General features: G+C 49.4%; 1 protein-coding gene across 4 annotated transcripts in view; it reads right to left on the bottom strand.

The window, feature by feature from the left end:
* Nucleotides 1-7,917: 7,917 nt before the first annotated feature.
* Eya2 (EYA transcriptional coactivator and phosphatase 2) overlaps nucleotides 7,918-13,338 on the bottom strand; it is a 183,264-nt gene continuing 177,843 nt past the window's right edge. For all 4 annotated transcript variants that reach the window (NM_130427.2, XM_039104164.2, XM_039104163.2 and 1 more), the window contains 3 exons: nucleotides 12,790-12,911; nucleotides 10,790-10,890; nucleotides 7,918-8,572 (listed from right to left, as the gene is read on the bottom strand). In NM_130427.2, coding sequence (NP_569111.2) covers nucleotides 8,492-8,572; nucleotides 10,790-10,890; nucleotides 12,790-12,911 — 304 coding nt within the window. In that variant the 3' untranslated portion in view covers nucleotides 7,918-8,491. The remainder of the gene's footprint in view (nucleotides 8,573-10,789; nucleotides 10,891-12,789; nucleotides 12,912-13,338) is intronic.

Raw genomic sequence — 13,338 nt, 5'->3', positions numbered from 1 at the left:
ACAACAAGCACCTTTACCCAGTGAGCCATCTTGCTGGCCCCTTGGGCAACAATTCTTAATGTTGATTGAGTATTAGGGGGCACCTAGAAAGACAATATGCCCGGACACCACATGCCCTTAGGAGTGACATCAGCTCCCTGAGGTGGATTTGGCCAGCAGGATTTTCCAGAGCTGCTCCAGGGGTGACCCTGGCGAGCAGTGAGCCATGATAGTCACGATGCGGACAGGAAGACCCTCCATGTGGAAGAGCGAAACCCCAAGGCAGGGCCAAGCATCTAGGAAGGCAAAAGAAGTGGCTCTTGGGACCAGGTGGCTGCTGAAGTGAGCTGGGCTTGAAGGCGGGCACCGATGTGAACGCTACTCTAGTGGGAGCGCCATGCTGCTGCGGGAGGTTGGCGTTTGGAGATCAGGCTGGTCTCCACCTCTCAGACTCTCAGACATCTGCCTGCCTCTCGCTCCCAAGTGTTGGGATTCATGCCCAGTTCAAAAGTTTGGACTTTGAATTAAATAGCCCAAGATATCTCTCTCTCTCTCTCTCTCTCTCTCTCTCTTTCCCTCCCCCCCTTCCTTACCCTCTCCCTATAGAGAGAGAGAGAGAGAGAGAGAGAGAGAGAGAGAGAGAGAGAGAGATAGCTGGGGGAGGGGATGAACAGGCTGGGGAGGGGATAAGCATGATCAAATATGTCATATGAAACCTTCAAAAAAACTCATAGGGGTGTGTGTGTGTGTGTGTGTGTGTGTGTGTGTGTGTGTGTGTGTATTTATATAAATATCTATGGAGATATACAGTTGGGGTCCAAATTTGTGCGGAAGATGTAGAATAGTGGAATTTATGCATTCTGTGAGCCAGTGTGTAAGGCTGTGCAGTAAGTACCCTTGCCTTGGTAGCAGCAGGGGCAGCAAAAGCCCCAAACTGCTTCAGCCCTGAGCCTGCTGATCACCTGACACTGCCAGGGGAGAGCTGCAATCACAAACCCACTGCTAGCATTTAGTAAGCACCTGCTGTATGCTAGACACAGGTTTGTGCTCCTGACCGCTTCCATCCTACCTGAAGAGGAGCAACAGCTTGAGGCTGAGGTGGATCATGGGCAGGGCTGGCTTTGGTTCCAAATATGTGGAACGTCACGTCTCAAGCCTCACTTCCCTCAGCTATAAAATGGAGTGATGGGAAAGCCCGTTTCTCTGAGGCAACAATACTATTACATGAGCAGTAGTTTTTTGTTTTTTTTTTCGGAGCTGGGGATCGAACCCAGGACCTTGCACTTGCTAGGCAAGCGCTTTACCGCTGAGCTAAATCCCCAACCCATGAGCAGTAGTTTTTAATCTGGTTAGTTGCCCTCCATGATAAAAATACACGCGGCGGCCAGGCGTGGTGCTGCATCTTACGTGTATGACTACTCAGGCAGGAGGATTGCTTGAGCCCAGGGATTCAAGTGGGCCTAAGCATCACACAGAGGCTGAAGAAAGGATGGGGGGAAGAATGACCCACTCCATTATGGTCCAGGAGAACATGCTCACGTGTGCCCGTGAACAGCACTAAGTAAAGGATGTGTCACAAAGCCTTCTCTACCTGTGACTAAATTCCTGACAGGAAACAACCTAAGAGAGAAAGAAGGGCTCGTTTTGTTCACGGTGTGGGAAGGGGATGCATTCTGTAGGATGGTGAAGGGTGATAGCAGGAATGCGAGCTGGGGGCCACATTCCATCCCAGAAGTAGACGCAGACAGGAAGTGAAGCTGGACAAGGACCGCCTCCAGTGACGCACTTCCTCCCTTGAGGCGTCACTTCTGAAGGGTTTCCCAGTCTTCTAAAGAGGGCACTGCCAGGTCCGGTTTTTTCTATTGTGCGTTGTTTTGCATCCTTACTGTTGAATTAATGTTACAGCCTGCTGGTTTTGAACAGCCATTGGAGAATAAAGTTAAATAACTTAAAATTTACAAGAGGCAAACAGGTTCGGGTACCTTGGCCATTTTTTTTTTTTTTAAGATTTACTTATTTTTATTTATATGAGCACACTGTAGCTGTCTTCAGACACACCAGAAGAGGGCATCAGATCCCATTACAGATGGTTGTGAGCCACCATGTGGTTGCTGGGAACTGAACTCAGGACCTCTAGAAGAGCAGCCTTAACCGCTGAGCCATCTCCCCAGCCCCGTTGGCCAATTCTTGACCTCACAGCTGGGAGGTGAAGTGGCCTAGCTAAGACCTCCCTTCAGGGCCGTGAACTCTGGCTGAACAACTGTTCACAAGCCAGTGTTCAATCTCTGCGCCTCTCTCTCTCTCTCTCTCTCTCTCTCTCTCTCTCTCTCTCTCTCTCTCTCTCTCTTTCCCTCCCCCCCTTCCTTACCCTCTCCCCTCTTCCACTCACAATGAGTACAATAGCTAAGAGACTTAGTGTTCATTTCTAGCCACAGACATAAGGTTGAATATTAGTTTTTTTTTTTCAATTTTAAAACAGCGACTCACTTTGTAACTTAGTTTGGCATGGAAAGCACATGGGCGCTGTCCTCGATACAATGTTACTGTTTAAAATCAGTGTTTGATCAAAGCTGACTTACCAAAATCCTAGAATGAGCTTCTACATAGTATAAGTACATACCGCCAGGGGCAGCAGCCTATGCCTGTTAGCCTAACTGGCACAAACCTGTCATCCCAAAACTTGGAAGGCGGAGGCAGAATGATTAGGAACACACAAGGCCAGCCTAGCAAGGAAGCCACACTGGGCTACTGTCTCTGTCTCTAGGAACCAAAATCAAAACAACCCACCAATAAAATAAAATAAAATCAGCAACATTCCCATAAACAATCTAAGCTTCTTTAACGATTTTATTGTGGGGAATGTGAGTGTTCATGTTTAAGTCTGAGCTGAGCTGTCAGGCCACCGTTTCTATTGTCTCTCATCCATGGTGTCCAAATGTAGGTCACTGACGAAAGTGTGCTCTGTTAACTCTTGGGGCTGTTGTCCATGCTCTTGGCAGAGTTCAGTCAAGTGGAAATTCATTCTATCACGGGTATCTGGCCCCACGGCTTGTCCGGCTATGGTCACACTGCCATCTGATGGTCACTGATAAGCATAGCAACACCGGTGCTGACTTAAGGAACAGGCCTTATGGAAACTGGGCTAGTGATTTATTCTAGAAAGAAATCTATTTCTATGCTAGAAATTTATCTACCGATCTATTATCTATCAGTCGTCAATCAACCTATAGATTTACCACCTATCAATTACTATCTATTACTCATCAATCTAAAATTTATCATTTATTAGTTATCAGTCAGCTAATAAATCTATCTGTTGGTCAATTTTCTAACTTTTTAAAACAAGGTCTTTCTAAGTAGACCTGGCTGGTCTTGAATTCATTATCCTCCTGCCCCTGCCTCCCAGGATATGGGCACATGCCAACATATGCAGCAGGTCTAGAACTCTTAGATCAAGTTTGCACGTTAGCCAGAATGTACTACGGGTCAAAGCTAACAATAAAACATTCCACAGGAGGGAAGTTGGGCACCAAGAGGTCATTCTGGATAAGCCCGTGTTCTGGACCAGGTCCAGACAGAGACCAGCACAGTGGAGGTGAAGGGTAGAGGTGCCGGGAAGCAGACAGGCCTTCTGGACTCTGTTCTGTTTTGATCAGTGTGACGTAACCACCCTAGTGGAATCATGTAAATACATCATGATGGTGAGAGTTGAGATCTGTGCCATAAACTTTATGTTGCTCATAAAACGAAAAACCTAATAACAAAATTTGAAACCCAAGAAGGAGCCCTGTGACCAGGCCATGCGACCAAGTCGCTGTTGTTACACCCTTTAAACCAGGATCAGTCAGACCACATGGTGTCCTGCCTACAGCCTCCCAGGTCTCTTCAAGAGATTTAAAATAAAATCCCCAACCCAGGGCCAACCACATTCCGTGTGTCTCTCTGACATTAGCCTTTGTCCCCGGTACCCCCTTAAGGTTCCTTTGTCCCACCCCTCAGATTTTATGCTCTCTTCCCTCCTTAGAACGATTTCTCTGGCCTCATCCTGTCTGAGCCACCAGTCCACAGACCTCTCCATTCTGGGTCACCTACGGCACGGGATCACAATACTTCCTTTTATCCCTAGATTGGTCGGAGGACAGTGGCCTCTGGCTCTGAGAAATCAGAACCATGCCTTACACTCAAAGCTGAAATCTCTTCAGCCAGGTATGGTGGCACATGTCTGTGATCTCAGTGCTTTGGAGACCAAGGCAGGGGGATTGCCAAGAGTTCAAGGCCAATCTGGGCCACATAGTGAAACCCTATTTCAAAATTAAAAAAATAAATAAATAAACTGGGTAAGTTGGCACACTTTTTAATTCCAGCACCAAGGAGACAGAGGTAGGTGGATTTCTGAAATTGAAGCCAGTTGGGTCTACATAGACCAGGACAGCAAAGGTTACATAGTGAGACCCTATCTCAAAAATAAAAATGATAAATAAGTAAATATCCTTAAATAAACTAAATGTCACCCAACAAGATTTCAGGAGTCTACCCCAGGACAAGTTCTGGGAGTCCTCTCTCTGGGAACACGCATTGCCATCTCTTTCAAGAGACTGTGCATAGGGAGCTGGAGAGATGGCTCAGCGGTTAAGAGCACTGACTGCTCTTCCAGAGGTCCTGAGTTCAATTCCCAGCAACCACATGGTGGCTCACAACCATCTGTAATGGGATCTGATGCCTTCTTCTGGAGGATCTGAAGAAAATGGCAATGTACTCATATAAATAAAATAAATAAATGATTAAAAAAAAAAAGACTGTGCATAGGATCCTGTCAAGTGGTCTTTTCAAAGGAGCCTAACTCAGGCTCCATCATCTACCCACCTAGTCATCTACCCGTCACCTAGCCACTCATCCATTTATTCATCCATCTATCCATCCATCTATCCATCCATCCATCCATCATCCATCCATCCATCCATCCATCATCCATCCATCCACCCATCCATCCACCTGTCCATCCATCCACCTATCCATCATCCATCCATCCATCCATCTGTCCATCCATCCATCCATCCATCCACCTACATACCTACCTATCCCCCCAGACACTCTGGGCAAGACTGTGGTGCATTTTCTTGATTGATGTAGAAGGGTTGAGCTCACTGTGGGTAGGGCCATCCCTGAACTGGTGCTCCCGGGTGCTATCAGAAAGAAGGCTGAGAAAACCACGAGGAAGCAAGCCAGCAAGCAGCACTCCTCCATGGCCTCTGCATCAGTTCCTGCCTCTAGGTTCCTGCCTGGAGTTCCTGCCCTGACTTCCCCAGTGATGGAGGCCTGAGAGTTGTAAGCTGAAATAAATCCTTTCCTTCCCAGGTTACTTTTAAAAGTCTATGGTGGGGCAGGAGAGATGGCTCAGTGGTTAAGAGCACCAGCTGCTCTTCCAGAGAATCCGGGTTTAATTCCCAGCAACCACATGGCAGCTCACAACTGATTGTAACTCCTTTTCCAGACTATCTAACACCCTCATACAGACATACTTGCAGGCAAAACACCAATGTACATTTCAAAAACGGTCATGGTGTTTTATAATAGCAATAGAAACCGTAACAGAGACAGGGGAATTAGCATAGGTACGGGCAACCCTATCCCGTGGGATGGGATTCCACACTACAGAGAAAGGAGACAAAGAGTCGGGTACCAGTGCTCCTGTCTCTCTGCTTCCTGACTGTGGAAGCCATGTGACCAGCCACCCCATGCTTCCACTGCCACACCTTCCCCTCCACAATGGACTGTACCTTCTACCCGTAAGCACAAACACACCTTCCCTCCCTCAGGTTGTTTTTTGTCACGTGTTTTGTTCTAGCACCGAGGAAAGTGACCTCCTTCCGGGGTGCTCACTAGCCCTCATTCTCCACATTCTTCTATCCACATTTCTAACCACTCATCTAAACCATTGTCCATCCGTCCATCCATAGCACCATACAATCACTGGTCAACGAGTCTGTCCATCCACGCACCCATGATCTATCCAGCCATCCAGCTCATCCCCCAGCGGAGGTACCCATTCATCCATCCATCTTCCAATGGCTCAAATATCCATTCTCTTGAACCCACTCCTGACCCATCTACCTAACCATTCATTCATATGCTTGCCCAATGGCCACGACCGACCTGACCACCCACCCGACCATCCCCAGCTCCACCGTTACTTAGGGATGAAGTCTGAGAAGTGTGCCCTTGGGTGATTCCCATCATGTGGCTGCAGAAGGGTCCTAGTTTGCTTTCTGATGCTGTGTGAAAACACTGGCGAAAAGTAACTTAGGTAGGGAAAGGATTTATGTAGCTTACATTTCTGTGTCATGGTCTATCGCTGAAGGAAGTCAAGGCGGGAACCTGGATGCAGGAACTGAGATGAAGACAACATAGGAACTTGGCTCACTGGCTTACTCTCCCTGGCTTGCTCATCACCTTACAAAGCCCACCTGCCTAGGGGTGGCACCGCCCACAGTGGACTAGGCCCCTCCCACATCAATTAGCACTTAAGAAAACACCTCTAGACATGCCCACAGACCATTCTAATCTGGTCAGTTCTTCCACTGAGGCTCTTTCCAGGTGACTCAGGTTTATGTCAAGTTGACAGCTGAAGCTATGGCATATTAGCACAGGTCATATGTGATCACATATGTCATAGTGTTGTATATGTATGTCATATACATGTCATATGTGATCTTAGAGGAACACTGTTGCGTGTGCCTTCCTTTGTCCACTGAAATGGTCTGTAACGCAATGCAGAATCTAATCAGGAAGCTTCTCCCACCCTTGCTGACTGTCTTCTGGTGACTGATCTAGCTCTGAGGCTCACATTACACTGACATCTCCAGGCCCCAGGGATCATGGGTTTTGCCTGCGCCAAGAAGGAGCTCATGTGTCTTTGCTTAGTGTCAGTCAGATGGATGTGGCCTTACACAGGGATGTTCTCACAGAGCTTCCAGCACCTCCGATGTCCTTCCTGCCCCTTTTACTGGCTCCTTAAACCTCTTTCCTATCCTCCTCAAAGCTGAATCCCTGGCACCGCTGGAGAGCGCAAGTCAGTTCACTGCTTTTTCCTAATTTGTTTGGCAGGAGCTCACCACGGCTGGTGGCTTTCTTGGGGACAAGCTGCTCAGCTGTCTGTTCGTGAGCAAACCCAGCCAGGTAAGCTCCAGTTCCTGGAAAGAAGTCACATGATACTGATTTCTTACAGACAGTGACTGGCTCACAGACTATCGACTCCCAGACTTCAGCAGCCATGAAGGGGTTGGAATACTGCAGGGGCAGAACCATTTATTTTGGGGCTACCTTTAACCTCCCAATCAGACATTTCTTGCTTACCCTGTTGAGTCTGACCTAACATCTTTGTGACCAACAGTTGAAACCTCTTGGAATATATTAACAGACCCTTGGCTTTCACCAACCTCAAAGCCAAGCACGTCTTCAGACAGCATCTGAGGCCGGTGGCAGGGGTCACCCAACTCTGCTGTAACCCACCCACCTGATGCTCCTGCCAATGCAATTTATAAAAATTATGAAATCATGACTGTCTTTGATCTGTTGTGACGAGTCTTCATGAATCTGTCACCATGCAGGAGCATGGAACTCTGGGTAACCTAACGTATACTCCCGGCTCATGGCCACTCCTTTTTGGCTGCAGAACAGACTATCTCGTATGTCCTTTGAGGTAGGTACAGAGCTGTGTCTTGTTTTGTTTTAATGACAACATCCCTAAGTCCAGCTTCCCGGAGAGAACAGGGCTCAGATTTGGCCAAGGAGATGCAGGTACTGTGTGCTGCAGGCCACCTACCCCACCTCCCCACCTGACTGAAACCAGTTCAAATTGGATTTTATTGGTCTGCAACTTGAAGGTGCTAACCGGTGGAAGACTACGCAACAGGCAGAGGTCGCCACACTCTTCCGACGTAAAATGTAAACGTGGTTTTATTTAATGCCTTTATCCATTGTTGCCGAGCACCCTTCCCTTCCCAGGGTCCCCCCCTCTCCTACAACACAAGATGGCGGCATAAGGCACCCACACTGTCCGCATGACATCAGAGAGGGGCTTGGAAGAGAAAAGGTAAGCAACAGGCTTCCCCATAGCCCCACACCGCCTCACTCACCAACCAACGCCTAGAGAATGATTGTCCCTGAAACACAAAACTGGGCATTCACTACCCCACAGGCAGTTTAGAACCCCAAACCACACCAACAGCCAAGAAACCACAACACAGGGACCAGTGGGTAATGGGAGTGTTGGGAGCAGTCCATAAATTAAGAGGGAGAACAAGACGAACTGGCGTGCCCTCACGTGGGTCTCTGGAATTCATAGCAGAGTCTGACTCTCTGTCCCCAAGGGAAGAGGACACTTCCGAAATGGCCGTGGAACGTGTCCCCTAGGTATAGGGCCACTACCTAGTTTCTGGTGTCTGGGGCCCTCATGGTGTGAGATGACAAGGGCCTGGCTGGTGGGTGGCAGGTGGTGGCTGCAACCCTCACGCTATAGATACTCCAGTTCCAGGGCATGCCTCAGAGCCTCCAGGTCAGCGTGGCAGGATATCCTCCAGAACGGCATGTTGTGCTAAGACAGAAAGCAGACAGTTACATGTGCTCAGACAAGTTGCCCAGCCAGCCCAGAGGGTCTGAGACCGTTTCGGCAGGCCCCAGTGTGCCCAGCAACCCCAGTGAGGCCCGAACTCTGCTCTCTCAGGGCACAGCAGAATCCTCAGGCAGGTGTAGCAAAACATTCCACAGGAAGCAGAGGGAGGCAGCCTCCGCTTGGGTGGCAGTGGGTGGGTTGGAGAGACCAGGAGAACGGTGTAGGGTTCTCAGGCCTTGAAGGAGGAATGAAGGTATCCACCTGTGCTGGTGGCTGCAGGAGAGGATGTCCCAGCAAGGGCGTTCCTGAGCCAGCGAAGTCATCTATCTGCTCGCTGTCTTTCTCTCTTGGTTTTTTTTGAAACAAGGTCTGTCACTGAACCCAGAGGTCTGCTAGACTGGGCTCCATCTTTCTCTAGCCCCCATGCCCCTCCCCCACTTTTTACATCAGGTACAGAGGATCCGAACTCAGGTCCTCAGGTCTACACAGCAGGCACTTCAACATGCCTGTGCCATCTCCCTGTTCTCTGTGGTGCATTTAAAGTTAGAAAGAATTTCTTTCCATAAGTCCTGCAGCCCTTCTGGGGTCTGGGCAGCTCTACGATCTCCCCTGAGGCCACTCAGTCCTGACCTGCCGTGGCGTGGCTGCACCTTTGCAGATATTCAGCTCACTTCCCCTCAGAACACATTCCCCCTGCTCCGGCGTGTCTCTCATGCTGCCATGTGTCACCTCACTAACCCTGTTTTCCACTTTCTGCTTCACACACCACACACACATTCACACACACACACACACACACACTCACTCACTCACACACATGCTCACACACATGCTCACACACTTACCTTCACCCACACTCACGAACACACACACTCACACACATTCACACACTTACAGTAACACACTCACGAACACACACTCACACACACTCACACACAAACACACACTCACACACACTTACACACTTATATTCACACACACATACACACAGTCACACACGCTCACACACGCTCACACATACACAGTAGTCACACACAGTCACATACACACCCTCACACCCTCACACACACCCTCACACACACCCTCACACACACAGTCTCACACACATACACACACTCACACACTTACAGTCACACACTCACGAACACACCCTCACACACACCCTCACACACACAGTCTCACACACATACACACACTCACACACTTACAGTCACACACTCACGAACACACCCTCACACACACATACACACACACTCACACATACACACAGTAGTCACACACAGTCACATACACACACACACACACACACACACACACACCAGCTCTTGCCACTCCCTGTCAGGTCAAGGCACGTTGAACTTCGTGGTCCCCAGGCTGTGTGCCCAGTGAGTGGTGAGGACAGGGTCTTGTGTCTAGAATGGCGGATAGCATAAAGTAGATGCTCAGCTAACATAACCCTCACACTGGCTGGGGCACCTTGGGCCATTCATTTTCTGTGATATGAGGGAACAAGGGGAAATGGAAGAGGACAGTGGCAGCTGCTGGCCATGGACCAGAGGACCTAGGTGAGGTGGGTGGGCCAGGCCCGAAGTCATTTTGTTAGGACTAACTTTGGGGCAGCCTCCTGGGGGCCTTGCTTGTCCTGAGCTTTCCCACTGAGACCCTAAACACATTTGCATCTCTGTGGGACTGGTGAAATGGGAGCAAAGGGAAAAGGCAGGCCCCTGAATTAAGCTTCATGACATTAACTAGGAGCTAGCCTGGCCTTGGAGTGGGGGTGGGCACTCTCTGGGGTGCTGTTGACAGGGCCAGATCCAGGGTCCGGGCAGCTGTTTCTTTTCGGAGCCGATCCCTGTGCTCTGCTGGAGACCGAGACCCCAGATGTGGGATTGTCTTTTCATTAGCCTAATGCCGCCTTTATTAGCAGGGAAGCGTTCTCGGAATCTGCCGCCTGTGAGCACGAAATAAAATGCCCCGCACGTGCATTGGTCCTGCTGGTCCACAGTGTCCCTGGGGTCCAGGACCAGGCCAGGCTGCCAGGGGCAGTGGCCAGGGCCAAAAGGTGGATTTGTGAGAGGAAATTACTCAGGATGCTTCAGGGCTCTGCAAATGTGAGCGGCCTTGCAGAGCAGAGCCCGACAAGGCACGCGAGGCAGGCCAGGAAAGAGCTGCAGGCAGGCTGCACAGAGGTCCGGTTACCTTTTTGGCTCCTTGCTCTTCCTCCACCCCGTCGCCTATCACGATGTAGACAGCTTTGCGACCGAACCTCTGCATGATCCTCTCGAAGCAGCTCTCCTTGCCTGCAGGGAGATGGGAGGAAGGAAGGAGACAATGGCTGGGAGATCCCACAAGTGGTGGGGCAATGTAGGTGGCGGCCATCCAGGGAAGTAGACAACAGCTAGGAGATAATTTGAGCAGCTTGTCCCCAGGAAGAGGCCAAGCAGGCGGGAAAGCAGACCCCTGTCTATCTACTGTGCTTTTATCTGGGCCCTGGCAATGTACACTAACAGAGGACTCTGTCCTGCTTTACTGCAGTACTGCAAACCCAGAGCCCAAATATACAATGGTAGACATGCTTATACCATAGCCAAGGGTGTCGGCACAGGCTTGACATTCCAGCTACGTCATAGGCCAAGGCAGGATTGGAAACCCAAGTTTAAAGCCTGCCCAGGGTATATATAAGTGGATCCAAGGCCAGTATAGCCAACTTAGTGAGACCCAATCTCAAAGTAAGAAGCAAAACAGGGGATGCAGGTCTGGGGATGTAGCTCAGTGAGAGAAAGTTTGTCTAGAGTGATCGAGGCACTGGGCTCAATTCTCAGGACTCCAGGAAATAATTATATTCTTATTTTGCCCCAGTAAAAAAATTTTGGAAGGAAAAAAATGACTTACCTGATAAAAATGCTTATTGTGCAAATATGAGGACCTGAGTTCAAATCCCAGCACCCATGTAACAAACTGGAAGGGTCCCTGTACACACACACACACACACACACACACACACACGTACACATATGCACACACGTGAACACACATGCACACATGTGAACACACACAGGCACACAAGTGTACACACACATGCATGCACGCATACGCATATACACGCAGGAGTGCATTTGAACATGCACACATGCATGCAGGCGGGATATCTAGGACTTGTTGACTGCCAGCCTCGCCTAAATAAACAATAAACAAATAAGTTCAAGGCCCAAGTTCAGGAAGACACCCTGATTCAAAATGGAGGAAGCATGGGCTTGTCCATACACACATATGTGAACATACGTCACACACACACATCACATTCCTTTGCACAAAATAGAAGACTGGGGTTTAAAAATAACCAAAGAGGAAACCACCTCAACTAACTAGAACCTGTGAGCGTGTGTGGGGTACAGGCATGTACATTCGTGTGGATATAACAGATACACTTGCTCACGCAGGTGCTATGGAGGCCAAAGGTCAATGTCAGCTGCCTTCCTAAATGTCTATCTTTGTTGTTTGAGATGGGGTCTCTCACTGAACCTAGTTCTCCAGTTCATCCAGGCTGTCTGTCTGTGCCTCCTCAGTGTTACACAGTGTCACAAACATGCATAATCATGCCTAGCTTTTTTCCCCTCCCCTTGAGACAGGCTCTCACTACATAACCTTGGCTCTCCTGGAACTCTCTATGTGGACCAGGCTGGCCTTGAACTCACAGAGATCTGCCCACTTCTGCCTCCTGAGTGCTGGGATTCAAGTCACGAATTACTGTGCCCAACCATGCCCAGCTTTTTTTTTTCCCCCGGAGCTGAGGACTGAACCCAGGGCCTTGCGCTTGCTAGGCAAGCGCTCTACCACTGAGCTAAATCCCCAACTCCCATGCCCAGCTTTTTATGGTGGGTGCTGGGCATCTGAGCTCAGGTCTCATGTTGCACATTTAGCACTTTACCCACTAGGCCATCTCCCCAGACCTAGGTTTATGTTTTATTTGTGAACATTTGGGATGTAAGAATAAAATTGAACCTCCCCACGAGAAAAAGAAAGCCGTCATTCTTTGGAATTTTCAAGGAACTCAACAAGGAGCTGAGAGTAAGCAGGGCGTTTGATTCCTGTCGATTTGCCCCTTGCTCCAAGACTAATTACATTCTTTGGAGGGCTGTGAGGGTCATTTGTGGTCTGGGTGAGAATCCCTTACATGCCCCAAACCCCGCCCATCTTACCTGTCTTGGTCGCGCTGTAGATGTTCTCGATGGGGAACACGGAGCCCAGACCATACAGCAGGACCTTGGCCAATGCAGGGATCAGTTGTGTGGTGGTGACCAACACATTGACACAGTTGGGTCTGGGGACAAAGGCAACTTTGTGTCAGTCCCAAAGGTACTACCAGGACAGTCCTGGGGTCATGGGTGGGTTAGGGCAGGATCTGGAGCTGGTCTGTGGGATGGCTGGGTGGTGTGATGCCCAGGGACACTGTAGCTGCTTCTGGCCCAAGGCTGCCTGACCTTGGTGTGCAGTGAGGTGGTTCCTTTCTTGTTCGTTCATTTTTATTTATATGTTTTTGAGACAGGGTCTTACTGTGAGGCTCTGGCTGGTCTCGAACTTGCTATGAGGACATAGAGATTCCCCTGGCTCTGACTCCCGAGTGCTGGGGTTAAAAGTGCCCACTATACCCAGCTTCTTTCCTTACTTAGAAGTGAGAGTGTATTGTAAGAGTGGCAAGCTAGCTAGCCACGTGACACAGGAGGAGCTCGAGACTGCTCGGGTGAGGC

This window comes from Rattus norvegicus, chromosome 3 (genome assembly GCF_036323735.1).
Source record: "Rattus norvegicus strain BN/NHsdMcwi chromosome 3, GRCr8, whole genome shotgun sequence".
NCBI classification, from domain to species: Eukaryota; Metazoa; Chordata; class Mammalia; order Rodentia; family Muridae; genus Rattus; species Rattus norvegicus.
This window is presented reverse-complemented; position numbering and strand designations above follow the sequence as displayed.